At 38.1% G+C, this 18,113-nt stretch overlaps 1 protein-coding gene across 3 annotated transcripts in view; it reads right to left on the reverse strand.

The window, feature by feature from the left end:
• Positions 1–18,113, reverse strand: part of rxrgb (retinoid X receptor, gamma b) — a 29,492-nt gene that overhangs the window by 2,615 nt on the left and 8,764 nt on the right. For 2 of the 3 annotated variants that reach the window (XM_032572898.1, XM_032572900.1), the window contains 4 exons: positions 8,129–8,364; positions 2,411–2,555; positions 2,069–2,248; positions 748–926 (listed from right to left, as the gene is read on the reverse strand). In XM_032572898.1, coding sequence (XP_032428789.1) covers positions 748–926; positions 2,069–2,248; positions 2,411–2,555; positions 8,129–8,364 — 740 coding nt within the window. The remainder of the gene's footprint in view (positions 1–747; positions 927–2,068; positions 2,249–2,410; positions 2,556–8,128; positions 8,365–18,113) is intronic. The other variant, XM_032572899.1, reaches the window with a different exon arrangement.

Raw genomic sequence — 18,113 nt, forward strand, 5'->3', positions numbered from 1 at the left:
CTTGTAAAAGTATCCACATCTTGTTGTTTTTTTTGTTTTTTTTTACATTTTGCCTCGGTTCAACTATGATCTGTAACAGTTTACGTGATGATTAAACACAAACAGCACCTATTTAAAAATGGAAGGAAAAGGCCAAATAGTTTAAAAAATGTACGCAGGGCAGACGGGTCGAGGAAAAAGTTGTGGAGAAGTTTTAAACAGGGTTAGGTTATAATCCCATATTCCAAGCTTTTCAAACACGTTTAACCTTCCAGCTGGGAAACAGCCATCGATATGCAGCTAGATCTGCAAAGAATCTCTTTATTCAGTGTGACCGAGTTTAAGTTACTTTGCAAAGACTGATCAACATAATTTTTCTCTAAGTGTACAAAATGGGAAGTGATATCCTCCAAAGCATCAATGCATTTGACTTTTTTTTCTGTAAGATATTTGAATCTGACTTCGGAGTAAAGATTATAACATCCGTAAGTCTAAATTGGATTTAGTCTCTCAAGCTGCTTAACCTGACTAACCTTTGATTAACTCATCAACAATCCTTTATCAGTGTTAATAGATTCCCTTCTAAACTCATTTCTACTTGGACTGGTCGGGTTCTTTTTGTTTAGCTTCATAATCTGCAATACATGTCGCTTCCTCCTCAGTTTATTCATCCCATTAGATGGATACAGCACATATTATGGAAATAGGAGCTTTGTATTAATTAGTCTCATAACAAAAGGCAACTATCTGTGTGACTTAGATCCTTACCGAGTTTCCGGGGCTGCCGTCGCTGTACGTCTCCGTTTTGGGCTCCACAGCCAGCTCAGCATCCAGGATCTTTTCCACCGGCATGTCGTCGTTGAAACTGCTGGTGGATTCCACCTCGTTCTCGCCGCGCTCCTTCCCGCGCTGCCTCTCTTCCTGCACGGCTGCACACACGCCCACACCCAAACATGGACACACACAAAACATCCATTTAAGTTCAAGCTTTTTAATACAGATATGTGAGCTTATGAAAAAGTGTGTTGAATGCCTGACGGTACTTTGAATCAGACAAACTGGCCTCATAATAACGCATATTCTAGTTTACTGAACATGACTTTTACACTTTGTTGAAGCATCTACTAATTTATTTTTAAGCACCTAGTCTACTTTGGAGGGAATTTATCAGCATCCCACATCCTGAAGTGTTAATATTTGACCACTCTGCCTTGGAGACTTCATTCAGATCTGTCAGATTGTGAGAACATCTCCTGTCCACAGCTCTGTTATGGTGGCCCTACAGATTTGCTGTCAGATTTAGTTCTTGATTCTGTCTTGGCAATTTCAAAGCTATTCCAATGATGAAAATGCTATTTTTTTATTGATTTGAATACATACAATCCTTCTTCATCTTTGGCTTTTCAGCAAACGTTTAAAAGTTTTGGGTGTAAGTTGATCTATAGTAATTTGACTATATGTATGACTTTGGGATCAGGACAGCTGAACTTCAGCATATTTCAACAAATTTACTATAACTGATAAAGTGTGTGAGCTCAAGAAGACTGAATTGTGGAACTGAATCATGATGTGGTCAAACAACATTTTTGTTTAAGGATCAACAGAATAATAGTCAAGTTATTTAAAAAAATAGGTAATAACACAGGATATAGGCCATAGTTCATGTTAAAGTTAGGAAATGATGTACTATAGGCTCATTTAAAAAAACTCCTGTTTTAACAGAACCCTTTTAAAAGGCTCTGTAGTTGGACCTCCAACAATTAAAATTGTGAAGTATGGACTTGTCTTAGTTAAACCTTGACAACTTCAAGTAAGAGATTATATCAAATCCATATAGAGCCACTAAAAACCCACTTAATCTGCTTTATGTTGTTTCTAATAACATATATCATTTCCATAATTGTTTAAAACTGAAGATCGGTTGGTTTACCTAGGATAAAAGAAAAGCTTCAAATCAATAATCAGATATCATCCACACCTGCTGTTTGAACCTGTTTATGTGTTCAAACAGAAAATAAGACTCACAAATGATCAGAATTGTAAAAGCAAAACCTGTTTAGTGTGAATTAAAAAGATTACACAGGCTCACCTTCTCTCTTCATGCCCATGGCAAGGCACTTCTGATAGCGGCAGTACTGGCAGCGGTTCCGCTGGCGCTTGTCTATCAGGCACTCTTTGTTGTCTCGACACGTGTAGGTGAGATCTTTACGGACCGTGCGCTTGAAAAAGCCTTTGCAGCCTTCGCAGCTGTACACACCATAGTGCTTTCCTGTGTGACATAAATCCAACCCGTCAAACCTGCTCCGAAACCACAAAATCTGTAAATCTTTTTTGGGAGAACATCTCAAGGTCTAGATAATTACAGCTGGAGAAAAACAGAACAAAACTTGAGAGCATTCTTGGCAATGCTTGGTTCACCCTCAAATGTTACCTGAAGAGCGATCCCCGCAGATAGCACAGATGTGCTTTGACATCCCCCCCGGGCTCGTACATTGGTAGTTGATGTTTCCCAGAGACTGCAGGCCCGGTGGAGGCTTGATGTCCTCCGAACTGCTAACATTGTTCATTGAGTTCATCTGAGGATGGCAGGAAGACAGAGGATAAAACAAAGAGTTGTGAGGCTGGAGCTGAGCAAAACAGAGCAAGGGAGGAAGTACAGAGGAAGCGAAAGGAGTTCAGCAGTCTCATGACAGTATCTCCCTTCCCCTTTCTGTTTTTTTTTCTGCCTTCTGCTAGATCACTTTTTTTTTCCCTTTCCCCACCCACACACTTTATTGTGAAAGTGTCTCAGCAAACGATCACATGCTTGGTCAGAGGGAGGGGCTGAATCCGCTTTCTGAGACTTGTCATACAAGTTTTTTTTTGTTTTTTTTTTAGCGTGTGTACTTGAAGGAGGCGTAGGAGAGGGGAATACACATGGGTGCTGCAGTACTCAAAAACAACAGCAGAGGGCACTCAGACAGAATTTCCTTTTTAAAGCTATTTACATATACTGTGTACACTACAGTCAGAAATGGTCTTCACTAGTTTCCCAAATATTCACATTTTAATTGATGTACATTTCTGTAAAATAAAAATATTTTCTGCCTGACAGATTTCTTTGGTTTCTGCTTTTAGCTACACTTGCTGGTTTCAGATTATTGAACAAATGCTTGATAAAACCAACAAAACAACCTGTATAACTACACAATGCAGATTGCAAATGATAAGCTAAAATATTAAGGGACATAAAATTACCCACACCATTCTAAAGCTATGTGTGAAACATATTTCCTTTTAAATTGAACAACTGGTTGTGCTACTCAACTCCTGTTTACAGTACTGCCAACAAGTCTTTAGTAGATTTTCAGTCAATTCTTTGTGGAACGGGGGGTTTTTCCACCACATCAGAGGGATTTCAAGAACAAACAGCCTGTTTAAGGTCCAACATCTACCAGCATTAAGTATAGACTTTGACTTGGTAGTTTCAAGGTTTTCTTTTTGAGCTAGTTCATTTTCTACTGAATGGCCCAAGTGTGTGTATCCTTAAGATCACAACAACAGTTTCCTTCAGGATTTTCTGTTAGCAACCTGATTTCATAGTTTTCATTGCATTCAGAAATGCATTTCTATGCCAAATATGTCAGATGTCCAAAATGTTTTACTTTTGTTTGCTAGAGCATAGATTTTTTTAAAGTCTCATGTTGGTGATTTTCACCCTGAAACTCTCCAATGGAAGTCATTTTTACCCCGTCACTTTTTTATTGTTGAATCATGTACCCAGACCATAGATGAGGCGGTTGAGGCCTGCAGTGCTTGAGATGTTGACATTGCTTCTTTGGTGATAAATCATCAAGGCATTATGCAAAACTATAAAAGCAAAACCAAAGCCATTTGTGGGTGCCTTAATGCCAGCTACTACAATGTGGCCCGTATTTACCCAAAACTCTCCCTTGGAGCTGCAGGCCATATCCGAGCTGCAGCTCCAGTGAGCACCACTTTCTTTTGAGCTGTTTTTACAACAATTTAAGGTAACATAGTTACTTGATTGTGGGAAAAAAACGGCAGTATATGTTTTAAAAATACAGAATTTTCCAGGCGTATTTCATCATTTTGTTTAACTTCTTTTTGTATATACTCAGGTTATCTTTGTCTGACAATAAATGTTGTTTTGTGATCTGTTACTATTAAAAGCAAAAACACATCTGTAAAGGGGCAGATAATTTTGTCGCAGCACTGTCAGTGACAAGTCTGGCTCCAGGCTCTCACATCATGGTGTGCAATAACAAACTTAAACTTCAACAAGGTTAACAAGGATATCAATCCATGAGAAATTGAAGTTTTTACACAATCACTCTCAAGACAGTGGAAGCTTTTGACTCCTGCATTTTTTCAGCCTTCTATCAACATCCTGCCCTTTGACCTTGGGCCGTCGGCAACAACCCTGCAGAATGCACATTTGTCTCCCATGCTCATGTTTTTTAACTTGCAAACATCTGCAAAACAACTGGAGAGAGGCATGCCTCTGACCTATATATTTAGCTGAGAATGACATATGGATAATCCCCCCAAAGTCACCTCTAGCTCTTCCTATCACTTATTTACAACATGCACTCTGCAGGTCCTCTGATGGCCGACCTGGCCTGGGTATTTCAGACCTCTAAAGGTTACCAGAGGTTTTCCTTCATGTTAGTTTTCCCTTATGGTCTCAGAGAGAACTGGTTTTCCATGCATCTGTCACCCTCTCTCAGTGCGGGTGGCCCAGAGGCAGATAGTCATACTTAAATGAAACATCAGCTCCTCCATACTCGCTCATCGGTGAGTCAGTGGTGAACAGCGATTCTTCTTTAGCATGCAATGGTGTTGTCACAAATAATTAATATCACAAAGACTAAAAAAAGTAAACCTTTTCAGCGGTGTTGTACAGACAGGATGCTGCTTTAAAAAAACAGTAAACCACTGTAGATAAGGACTACAAGCTTTTAGTATGGATTATTGATGGATCATATATTCTTTACTCAAAACAAGAGCACATTGCTTCATTTAGGCTAGGTTTATATGGGCTTTAAAGGGGGCAGACTCCATTATGATCTGCAAATCAAGCACTTTCAAAGTCTGAGAAATGTACAGGAGTCGTAACCATTTTGACAAGAAGATAAAGCAATTTAAACCAATTTCAACCAAGTTGGAAAGAAATTTCACATTTTCTGTGGAAATATTTGCTCTCATCAGAATTAGTATGGCTAATTTAGGTTACTTGGTTTACTGGTAAAGATTTACCAGTGTGTTAGAGTTTTAACCATCTGACCCGATCTGCCACCCTCAGAGGAAAGGAAGAGGATTAGATCACAACCAAGAAATTGTCAATATGCTGCAAAGCTGCTGGAACTTCACCATCACTGCTTATGAAAAAGCAGGTTTCGAAGCTACACACACGGGCAAGATCAAGATTTTATGGTCAAATGATATGAACATTATTATTTCGATCCAGAGGCAAGAAATGTTTGGATGAGGCACGCTGGAGATTTTAAGCCTGTATTGTACAACTTAATTGGAATAATGAAGAAGGGGGATTGCTTCCAAATTCATCAACTTCACCACAAATGATGAGCCAGATGAATTTGGGACACATCTTGGGGTTCTAACTGGACAAGGATGTTAAATAAACATCACAACATGTTTTGCATTGTGTCAAGCAGGACAGCATTAGCCTTCTGGAATGACTCAGACCTCAATCCTTTTTAACCAGTGTGGCCCAAAACCTGGGTCATTGCTGGGTAGCCATTCAGATCAAATGACCTCTACCAATTCTTACAAGAAGAGACTTGAGATTGTGCCTGAATTCATACAGGAAATGTGGTTACTCTGTGTCTTGCTATAGCCAAATATTTGTGTATGTTTAAGCTTTTGATTTTGACACTGTAGATTTTAAAAAAAAAATCTACAATAACAGCAAAGTTTTGCACACCATTCTGGTTTTTGAAAATGATTGTTTTGCTATCAGTATTATGTTTCAACTCAGAAAAACAGAGGGGATCAGCAGGATGAGGAGTCTGCAACATGCAGCTCCAATATTGGTTCTTCAGGTTTTAAAGATTACTGAGACCTGAGCTAAACAACTGGAAGCTTAAAATAAAAAGAACATCCATGTCAATTGATTCTGACCCAAAACACTGTTGATGTCAATAGATAAATTTATCTTTGACAGTGTTTGCCTAGAAAGAACTAGTGATTGATGAGTTAATTTAGAAAATTATCGACCTGAATTGTTAATGAAATCAACCATCTGTTGCACTCTTAAATACAAATAAACATGGAACCAACACATCCTTAAAAATTAAAGCCAGTTAAGGATTTTAAGCGCCAGTAACTAGTATGTTCTGTAAAAAAATGTCCATATCAGCAGTGACCCCTCTATAAAGAAGAAATGATTCATGAAAACTTTTAACATCCTCTATGAGCAATATTAAAACCAGAATAGAGATGGGGTTATCTGAGGTTATGCACTTCCATACCAATACTTAGTTTTTGCCTGTGCCTTTGCAAAAAATGCATAAAGTGACCTGACAGTATGAGCATGCTTGCACCTTTCCATTTTTCAAACAGAGGAAAAAGAAACTGTGCCATCAAACACCACATCTACCCAGACTGTCGCTGTAGGCTGGATTCATACCACGACTGAAGTAATTTATAACGCTGATTGCTGCTCCCTGCAGCATGGGCATCAGTTCAGCCACTGCCATGTGATCATGTGTATTCACAGCTGATTCCTTAGGAGGCTGTACTTCATTCATTTCATCAAGATCACATAAAACAGACACTTCCATTTGCTGTCCTTTTTAAGTGACCCCTTGTGCCACACAGTTACAATGCCTTGCAAAAGTATTGACACACCTTTAAGTTTTTCAAAGGTTTTGATTTTACAAACCCCTAATTGTCATATATTTCAACGGGAATGTGACTGACCAACACAAAGTAGTACAAACAATAAAGAGGAAAGAAAATGATGGATTTAACTAAAAGAATTCAGAAAAGTATGACATTCATTTGTATTCAGCCTGCTTTAACTTCGTTCCAGACTGAATCTGTGTTTCATAATCTCTGTACAAATGCAGACGTTGAGTGACGCCTCCGGAGTTCTCGCCTTAACGAATAAATGACAAGAAAGTCATAGGTCAAGTTTGCATGTATAGAGGATACTGCAAACATGGAAAAAAAATATGTTCTGGTCAGATGAGTCCAAACTGAATCTTTTGGCCTGCATAAAAAAGGCTTCCTAAGGCAGAAAACTAACACTAAACAATCCCCAACATGAAACACGGTAAAGTAGCATCATGCTGTTGGGATGCTGTTAGTCACAGAAGGTCAGAGTTGATGGAAAGCTGGATGGGGCAGAATCCTATAAGAAAGGCAGCAGGGAGCTGCAAAAGTATTAAAAACTGGGGCAAAGGTTTACCTTTCAGCAGGACAATGACTCTAAACATACAGCCAGATTTAAATTATGTTTTAGATTAAAACATATGTTACTGGAATGGCGTATTTGAAGTTGAGACCAAATGTCCACCGTCTGATCTGAGCTACTTTGCATAGTTCAGTCCTGTTCACTTCCAATTATTTTGCTGTTGTAATTGCACAAAAGGATGGTTCTACAGTAAAGTTTCTGATTCTAACATAAAAAAATATGAAAGTTTATGCAGTATATATATGTTTTGTAAGGCAGACTTGACTATCTAAATTACTTCTTCTAATATGAAAATATGTATGAAGTGTAATGCTGAGTGTCAGGTTTTTCTCTGCAGGTAAGGAGGGACTGCCACTCTGCATCACAGCAGTACTTCACAACTCAGAGATGACCTTTAGGGCAAGAAGTTTAAAGGTCAACAGAAAGGTTAAGGAGAAAGAGGAGTGCCTGAGAGAGCTAGTGGAGAGACCCATATATCAGCCTCTGATCTGCTGTAAGATATTCCACAAATGAAAGACACATGATCAAGAGTTAAGCACATTAAGTTCTCTAAGTGCTTTGTTTTCAGACTCAAAATGTTGTCAAGCAGCAAGGGCAACTTTAAACAGTTTAAAGGGCAGAAAAACAAACCACATAGAACCTTTCAAAAATATATATGCTACTTTTTGAAACATTTCAGTCTCTTGCTTACACCCATTCATTTCTCACCTGTGGACTGCTGATTGGTCCAAAGTTCATGTTGGGAGTAGACTGGAGGGGTACGGAGGGTGATCCCAGAGACGACGTGATGACGGGATAAGGCGATGCCAGGCCGTTCATTGGCGAGCCCAGGGTGGACATGGGGGACGGTAGGGGCCTGGAGGTGCTGATGACTGAGGGATGTCCCACCATGCCAGCCATGGAAGGGGGATGACCGTGGCCTGCACTCATTGGCCCTGCCGAGTCTGGATAAGATAGAAGTGTAGTGAGTGACTGAGCAACCTACTTAACTCTACAAACTTTGACCTCATGAATTACTTATTGAACTAGATGCACTGTGTTAATCATAACTCAATCAGACTCCAGTTTCCTTCCAAATGATGAATCAAAGTCTAATATTTACACATAGTTTATAACCCATTAAGGTTTCCGCCGACTCATGAGGAAAATATCTTTCTTCTGAGCTCCTAAACGATCCACCAGCTTATCTGTCATCTGGACGAACAGTTGGCTTTCTGCAGGTTTATGATAGTCTTTAAAAGGAAAAGATTTAACAGACTTACAACCAAAACAATAAGCTGAAAGATACTAAAAACACTGATCCCAGTTGTGAAAACAGTACCTTGTTCCCATGGTTACACATCAAAACAACTGTCAGAAGTTTAAAAAATAAAAATAAAAATTAGCATCTAAAACCAGAAGGACTATGTCCAAAAGATCAACACCTCTACCAAAAAAATTATAAACAAAAGTCTACAAAGAAAATAAATTCAAACTAACATAACAAAGCTACTCCAACTTGCTGCCACCATGAGCAACGCAATTACAGAACAAACACTCCAGTCCTCAAGAGCAGGGGTCCTACAACTTTCAATTCAATTAACATACCTGAATCAAAGGACTGAATTACCTCCTTATGCACTCAAGAGTCCCGAAAATGACCTAATTATGTGGTTCAGGCATGTTGACACAAAGACACATCTAAAAGCTGCGGGACGCCGACCCTCAAGTAGTTTGACACCAGAACACACATTAACCTACAGACAGATTTTCAAAGAAAATCTTAAAGTGATTACATTAATACAGGGCTTAATGATATCATCAAAAATAAGTCTTTATAATTATATTACTGAAAATTGCTCTGATAATTTCTTTATTATTACACAATGTCATTTCTAAACTAAGCCTGTTCAATTGGATGATATATATAATTGACATAAAACTTTAAATATGTTATCCTACTAAAAAATGTTTCCATGCTGTCTCCTGCCATCGTTATGTTGCCATGGCGATTGGGACGTACATACTGGGGCTCAAAATCAATATGTCATTTGACAAAGCTGTACTTTTTGAATATGAAGACAATAAACCTTAAAAAATAATTAATATTGCTAAATGTTAGTATAAACATTAGTCAATCAGCAGACTACCATGTGAATTAGCTCATCTCATCTCATTTCAACATTCTAGGTCCAGTTATGTTAAGTTTTTTCTGGGTCACAATTTGACACCTAAATATTATTATTGGTAACCCTGACAAAAACGTCCACACAAAAGTTTTAAAATACATACAATTTTATTACAGTCACATAATATTTCAGATTGTTAATGTGAAAACATTACCAATCTACCAAAGAATACTGTGTAATAACCACAATAAAAAAATTTTCAAATTTCTAAAAAATCTTCACATTAAGTGTCTTAATTAAATATTTCACACTCAAATAACACATTTACAATAAAGTTGCTTACATTAGTGTAATGAGGCTAAATGCTGACATCATTTAATTGAGAATGGTTGTCAGGTTTGTTCATACCTAATATATTCCCAGACACTTACATAGCTATTTCCAAGTTTATCTGTAAATTAATGTAACACTATGTAATAAAGGATTAATTCATTTTAGGGCTGTTTACACATCTTTATCATATGTGCCGACAAATGTGCAGGGTGCCACATGTCCATTTGACTCAGGTATTCTAAACAACTTCTGTGATTAGCTGGAAGAACTAAATGTTCGAGCTCAAGACAGATGATTAACACACATAGTCTTTCATGATAACGCTGCAAATTCTGTGATTAACTACAAAGATCTTCAAATGAATTGTGGTTGTATGGGGGGGGGGGAGATTAAAGTCAGCTGAGATCATGTTAACGAAAGAAGCCATTTGTTTCTATGATATCAATGTTCGCAGTGCATGACTATACTATTTGAAGCCCACCTGATTTCGGTCGCAGGGCGCTGACTTTGCCCATCCATTGATGTAAACTGACAGGCTGGCATTTACATAGATGACCTACTTAGAAAAGCTGTCAGTCAGCTGGTTAACAGGGCATACAGTGTAATTTCATGCATGTGTCGTAGCTGAGAGCCACACAACTTTCACCAAATAACAATTTACATGTAAAATATGTATGACTGTGTACCACACACAAAACTACACACTGGCCACAGGCTATCCAAATGCAGCAACAACTATCTAGGCTGATGTTGTTGACTCAGAGAGAAAAAAAAATGAATAAAACCGAGTTGCCTAAAGCAAAATGTTACTGATGAACAATGACATGTCTATTGTAAGCATGTAAACATTTGGATCAGACTGCATAAGCTGCTGCCTTTGTGTCAGTGCCTTCTACCACCAAACACACTGACACACACACACACTCAGTGTGATAATGGGCGCAGTGCCAAAGGTCATATTTAAATGTCACATTCTCGTGTCTCGTGTGTTAGGATGTGGGAGTGTGATAGCAAAAAACACAATCCACAGCATCTCGGACTTGAATTCTGCGACAATCTTTGTTTTGTTCTGCAGCACTGTTACAAGTAGGCATGCTGAGTCAAAATACAACAAATGTTCTAAAAGTGAGGCAGGATCTTATCTGACATAGAAAAAGACTTGGTCTTTGCAAGAAAACTCCAACTCCTTAGATCTCCATCCACTGTGTTTCATTGTGGAAAGCAAGCAATACGCAATGAGATTATCTACAGTTCTAAACAAGACCTTTGGTTCTTGACGTCATAAATTATTTACAAAATTACTTAGAGAATAAGAGGTGTTATTATTAAGAGGTTAAGCAGAAGGAATTTCCACAATTAAAGAATTCAATGTGTCATGTTCCTTGGGTGTTTTGATTTTTATGCTTGAATATTTTCTTGTGGTCTTGCCATATTTAAGTAATCTCTCTGTGTTTGTTGACATTGTTAAGGTGTTGCCACAGTAGTTCATTCCTTTGGGTTTAATTTACCAATTTATTCTGGAGACATGTTTCTTGTATATATAAATATATATTTTCTTATACATTATTGTCAGGCATTTTCTCCTTTTGGTTTCTAGAACCTGAGTCTTTGTTCAGTTTGCTCTCATCTGCATTCTCCTTGACACAGCTGTACCATATTTCCCTGGATTAGTTTATCTGGCTCTCTTTACTACTCTGCTCTCAGTGTATAAGTTGCTGATTTTTTATTGTTCAGTACTTGAGCCTTCCGTTTATACGCCTGCTATTTTTGTCCTTGCTCCAGGTGCCGTTCAAGACCTGTAAGTTTCTTTTTTATTATAAATGTTTAAAATGCCCCATTTGAGAAACAGCCTGTGCCTTGAATCATATTAACTAAACTTGACACTTAAACGGTTTCTGACCTTGACTTGAGTCATTGGCAGTTACTTACCTGTATAAATTTTAGGTAGTTGGAAAGCTAATATTCTTTTTCCATCTTTTTTTGCTGTTTTATTTGATCTGGAGGGAATGCAAGCACAAAAACAGACTCCAAGAAGCTTTTGTTGCCCAGAGGCAGCAGTTGTTCCAAACACTCAACTCTAAATGACTTTAATTTATCCAATTCTGAGAAAAAAAACCCTTAAAAACTGTTCTTTTTTCAAAATGACAATGTTTTCTTGTGTGTTTTGTTTCCCAATGTTGTGACTTCAGTTTCTTAGCATTTTGAAAGCCACCAATGAAACAAATTGCTTGTCATTTTGCAAACATTTTGAAATCCTGTCCCAATACTTAACCTCTGGCAGCAATAGAGGCCCCATCAGTTTTTTTCCCACTTTATTTTTCAGACAATAACATCGTTTTAAAGGAAACGGAAAGTCCTAGTAATGTGAGGAGTGTCATAATGTTTGCCTGCTGCCTCCCTGGCTGGATGCAGCATAGTTTTTTGTACAGACACTTAATGAACACAGCTGGCCATTCAGTCCCTCTCTGTTTGCCGAGCTACAGGTATTGCACAACTTCCTGTTTAGGACTGAGACTATGGCCTCCACCCGTTTTTTACTTGCTCACTTTCTCTAACCCTACAATCAATGATGCCTTGTAGATAAAAATGCAGAAGTGTCTCTTCCTCTAACCTCAGAAAAAGACTGGAAGAAAAAGAGTTCTAGGAAATATGTTGAGCATTAAAGTAAAATTTTACAGAAAAATATAATAATAAAATTTAACAATAGTGGGAGTGTTCCCTCACTTTGGAGTGCATGTGGAGCCAGTCAACAAGATTACATAATAGGTGACCACTGTACAGCATGTACTGTGTCTGATTCTGTGCACTGACCTCTCGCTTTATGTGCATGGCAGACTCCCCTCGGGTTCACAAACATCTTGTCTGGTAAGCAGACAATATGACAAAAGGGCAGCAGTCACAACAAACATTTGGAAAACATAGCATAGCAATTGTAACAGTCTCATAAAGATGAAAGATATATATATATATATATGTGTGTGTGTGTGTGTAGGGGTGTGTGGGGGCGTGTGTGTGCGTGTGTGATATAATCTAAGCTAAAAATTTTGCTTTACGTTATTGAAAATATTGAAGTTTTGAACAGGGCTATCTGTCTCAGTTCCAGTTGTTTTAACTATTGCTCAGACTAAATATCGGCAACTATAAGCAAGAAAACATTTTCCAGTCTTCACATTGACTTGTGATTCTCTCCACATGTCCACCTTACCTAAATGGTTAAATGACATATATTTTGGTCTTTCCTGGGTTGAAGTGTCTAAGAAATAGGCATTTGTGTAACATTATTTTTATATCGGAAGAAACGGAAGAGAGGGAAAGCACCTGTGATTTAGCAAACACAAAAAAAACTGTTTCTTATTATTGTATATTTCTTTTTACTGAATAAATGTTTGATCAACTTTCTTTGTCTCAAATAAGAAAATGCAACTCTAAAACTGCGGTGATAGTTTTCAGAGAAGATCACTTTGTGAAGGAGGTCCTGGGAACTTTTCTCATATGGTTACACTTATTATTAGGAACACGAGCTGTCACTAATAAAAATATATAGCTTATAATATCCCAATAACAGTCTCATGCCTCTTGAATGAACCTAAAAATGCAGAGCTGTTAAAATCTTGGACACCTCACTACAATCAATTTTGCATGGCGAAATAATTCAAGGCATAAACATTTTTGAGCAAAAACTAAAATAAAAGTGACATACTGTGATTCTATTAGTTCACTGTTAATTTCTGCACCTGCTAATCCAGGCACAATGGCTCCTTTTGTCATATTCATCAGTAAGTCTGAGTGATGTGTGAAGGTCACTAATTTAACAGAAAAAGGAAGACGTCCACAAATGAAAAGAGGAAACAACCCTCCTTTAGGTCAAGCATTTTAAAGACTTTCACCAGTAAACTGAGTTTAAACTCTAGGTTCAAAAACAGATACAGTTGTACACAACAGCCTCTTATTGTACCATGTAAAAAATTTAAATGCATGACTTTTAAAGCTTAAAAGAACACATCTAAAAAGTATACATAGAAATATAGCAGCATTTTTTAAAGTAAATACACTAAAAACATCTTACAATAGTCTTTTTTATGACTATTTTAGGTGGACCTTTCCTCTTCATTTTACCCAGAAACTTGTTTGGAAGTATTTCCAGTCACAAAGAAATGAAGACCTATTGTTTATAGACTGTCAGAGTGCCACCCATCATTCCTTCTAATTTAAAAGTCTTATTAAAACTACAAATGGCTGATTAGATGTGGCTGGTTTATTATCAGTACGTTTCCTCTACAGAGAGCCAGTAAATATGTGTGTGAAATGTGTGAAATAGTTGTATTTTTACCTCAAAGTTATCACACCAAGAGAAACACAATGATGCCTTTGCCTATTCACTATTTTCTCAGCTGATTCCCAACTCTGATGAACCACACTTAGACATATTTATAAATGTCCACTTACTGTGCCGATGGCTTTCAGACACTGAGCAATGAGATACTTGTCAAAACATATCAGCAAGAACTTGCTTCTGTTTGCTACTGCTGTACGTTGCAACACAAGAGCCACACTTCATACACATAAACCATGGTTCCTAACGCAAACCTTCCAGCAGTCATGAGCTACACACCCAGAGGAACCAAAACACATGGGTGACCAGCTGGCAGGATGCCCGAAAGGGAATGACTGGAGAGGTGAGCATGCTTCGAAAGGTGAAGGTGTGTATGTATTACAGTGTGTGAGGAAGAAGGGCCAACAAGGCCATCCAATGAAGCATAAATTTCCCCACTGCCACTCAAAAGGGCTTATCCTGAAATATCCTGCATTGTGACTCTTCCATAAGTACAGGTGTATATCATCACCATGAAAGTTGAATGTTAAATCTAAATTGATTTAAATCTTGTCAGAGGTTAGTAGTCAAGCAATTTTAAATGAAAAATGTGTAATTTTATGAAAACTTGACAGAAAATTGCAAGCATTTTACACAGTTTAAGAAATTATTGGTCTCTATTACACAAAATTACAAAAATAAGCGTCTTTATAAGAAGTTTCAGAACATTAAAAAGGCATCCAATGAAAAACAGCCTGAGACAAAATCAAGCCACACAGTTTCCTGTCTTTCTTTGTGTACAAATCTGCCCTGCTCCAGCATCTATCTGAGAGCAAACAGACAGACAGAGCAGAGAAGGGCACCTTTGACCGCTGGCGTCGCCAGTCAAAGGTCACCTGTTGCCAAACTCCCGAACCAAGTTCACGAGAATTTTCTACCTGCAGCATTATCGTCACACAGAAGCGACTCTAGCAGAGGAGCATGCAACTCACAAACAAAATCAGCAACCAATAATGACAGTTCGATCTGACGACTAGATGTGCGACTTTTACGATAAGTCGCAGTGGCTCTGAGCAGCAAATGCAACAAACACAGGCTAGTTTTTTCTACTAGTCAACTACAAGTTTAAGACTGTTAATCAATTTAACAGAGAATGCTGCAGACTTATAATTACCTTCTGTAAACTTTAGATAAACAATATCAGATAATCTTGTTTCCTGTTAGAAAATTACTTTGACACCAATCATTAACATAATAATGTTGGATAATGGCCACTAAGTCTTACACCAATCTGGTAATCACCAGGTTTAGATACACATCATAGACCATAAACCCTTTAACTCCCACTCTGCTAATTACTGGGTTGATACTGGCTGGAGTGATCCACTGTGTGGTAACTCAATAAGGCCATAGCCCCCAAACTAATAATATCTCCTGTCTGGAGAGTTGGGAGGGAGGTTGGGGGCGAGGAGCAGCAAATCTATGCTTGAACAGGAGCACAAGTCCTAAAGTCTGAGAGATTAGCCCTAACAAAGATAAATAATCCTCAGCATGTGCATCAGTTTGTTTAATTTATATCTTATAAGTATCTGCATTTAGTGACTGTGTGTACGTGAGTGTCTGAAAAACGGGGGTCTGTAGTTGACAGTGCTGCAGCCAAAAGAACAGAGAACTTCCTAAAGTAATCAAACGGATAGCCTGCGGAGCTCATTACACGGAGCGGGCTTGTAATTAAGAAATAGCCTCCCTGAGAATCCATCCACATTGTGCTCAAATGCACAGCCTGTGTGCGCATAGATTACAACTTTGTAAAATCCTCTGCATCCGCCAACACAACTATACCACACTTCAACCATTCATTTTATTTTTCTGCCTAAATGGGGTTGATGTTTGATCAATTGTGTCACTAAATCCTCTTATCCCGTAGTAAGTATCTGCAGCTCAGCAGGCCAGCTGTCAAGAAGGTGGGAGGCCCTGGGAGGAGGGAAGGGGGGCTAGGAGTGGAAGAGAGCCAGAGAGGAAGGGAAGCAATGGTTGGTGAGATGGACGGATGTAGAGTGTGATGGAAGGATGGGGGAGGGATCTGTCCCACTTCCCGTCCATACCACCACACAAACTTCAAACCTCTTTGGTGGGAATGTGAAATTGTCAACTGATTAGAGCCTATGTATATTATTATAAACAGATGTGTTTTTAGGAGTAAAAAAGTATCAGAAAGAAAAACAAATGCAGATCCACTGACCAGTCATTTTTGACAAGTATTTTTTTCGTAAGTGTACAGTAATTTTTTTTTTTTTATGTTTTAAATTTTTGGTATTCAGTCTCTTATTCTTTGTTTGTGTTTCTAAAAACATTTTGTTAATCTACTCTGTTCTTCTTTGACGTCTGGCCTGATTTAGATTGATCTTTATTGACTACAAAACATGTAAAACAACAAACTAAACATGAGATGAGGATTCTTTGACTGAGGAAGTAATGTTGAATCTATCAGAACATTATTGAAATACAAGATTATTACTACCGTACATATGAAGCAAAGCAAATTCCCTTAACCATTATCTGATTTCTTCCAAACTCAAACAAGGACAATAAACACATGCTTTTGGTTGACAGGCCAAAAGTTATGCAAATCTTAAAGCTACTGTACTGAAAAACACATCTGATATGGGTAAATGCAAGTTACCGAAAAGCGTTTTGTGGAAGTTGAGTCCAGTCACATCTTTGAAATATGCATGTCACTTGTTATTCACTCCTATCCCTAATAATAATGCATGTTTATTAGGATCCAGACTAAGGACAGAAAAGTCATCTGATGATGCGCCTGATTGGCTCATCTCAAAAAGGCGAAAGTGAGTTATTAACCTAGCAGGTTTTATTTAAAGAAGAAAAGTACCAATATTCTAGCAATGGAAATTACAGTTAGAAAAGTAATGTACAACATGTTTGTGACTGTTTTGTTTTTTTCAAGACAGGAAATATTTCCAAGAGGAGAGAAAATGATGATGTTTTCTGTTGTTGCATACAACAGTAAAATGTCTAATTTTGCCTTAAGGACACCTGTGTCAGTGACAGATTTCTTTTCTAACGGGATGAAGCTCTTTTTGCTTCCTACCATGCAGAGAACATAAAGAAATGTGATTTGTTTTTTTCAATAAAGTCAGACAGCTGTGAAAACACGAGAGATTGAGATGGTGAACTTCTCTGACCCCACAATGTGCCCTCTGGTGAACTCAAACAAATATTCTTATACGCTTACACCATAACCCTAATTCTTACACCGAGTTTCAGCAACATTTAAGATTTGACATAAATATAAATATTTCATTGCATCTATATGAAGCACATTTCATATTGTGCTTTTTTCTACACATTTCGCGTCAACACATGCACTAAAACCTTCCAGAGGGAGACACATTACACAGAAGCAGAAGCGGCATATCGATTGTGAGGCCAGGGCTGAGACAAGGACAAGATAAATATTGTTTTGCAAGTGATAAAAAAGTTTGAAGCTTAAACAAAAAGAGCTAGCAGAGAACAGGCTGACCAAGCAGTCCCGGAAAGCAAACAAGTAGCCGTACTAAAAGGCTCAGTGCAAATCAAAGCATCTGCCCTCGTGGCTCTGCCTGATGAGGTAACTCCAATTAGTTCCTGGAAGTAGTCGTCCCCTGTTACACAGGAGGACCATGGAAAGGTGAACACAAGCTCACGCTGTGACCCAGCGCCTTTGAATAAGGGCAGCCTGACTGCTGGACAACCCAAGCAGCTGCGCTAGAAGAAAGATCATGGCTGCACTGAATAATTGAAGAAAAAAGTAAACATGCATAAAAGGCTCCTATGGAACACACAGTGAAAATGCAGTGACAGACGACTCACAAAGCTTATTTAAATGCACTTCAAATCTGGTCTGGAAAATACAATATTTGCCTTTATTACAGTGAAA

The sequence above is a fragment of the Xiphophorus hellerii genome, chromosome 9 (assembly GCF_003331165.1).
Source record: "Xiphophorus hellerii strain 12219 chromosome 9, Xiphophorus_hellerii-4.1, whole genome shotgun sequence".
In the NCBI taxonomy this organism is placed as follows: Eukaryota; Metazoa; Chordata; class Actinopteri; order Cyprinodontiformes; family Poeciliidae; genus Xiphophorus; species Xiphophorus hellerii.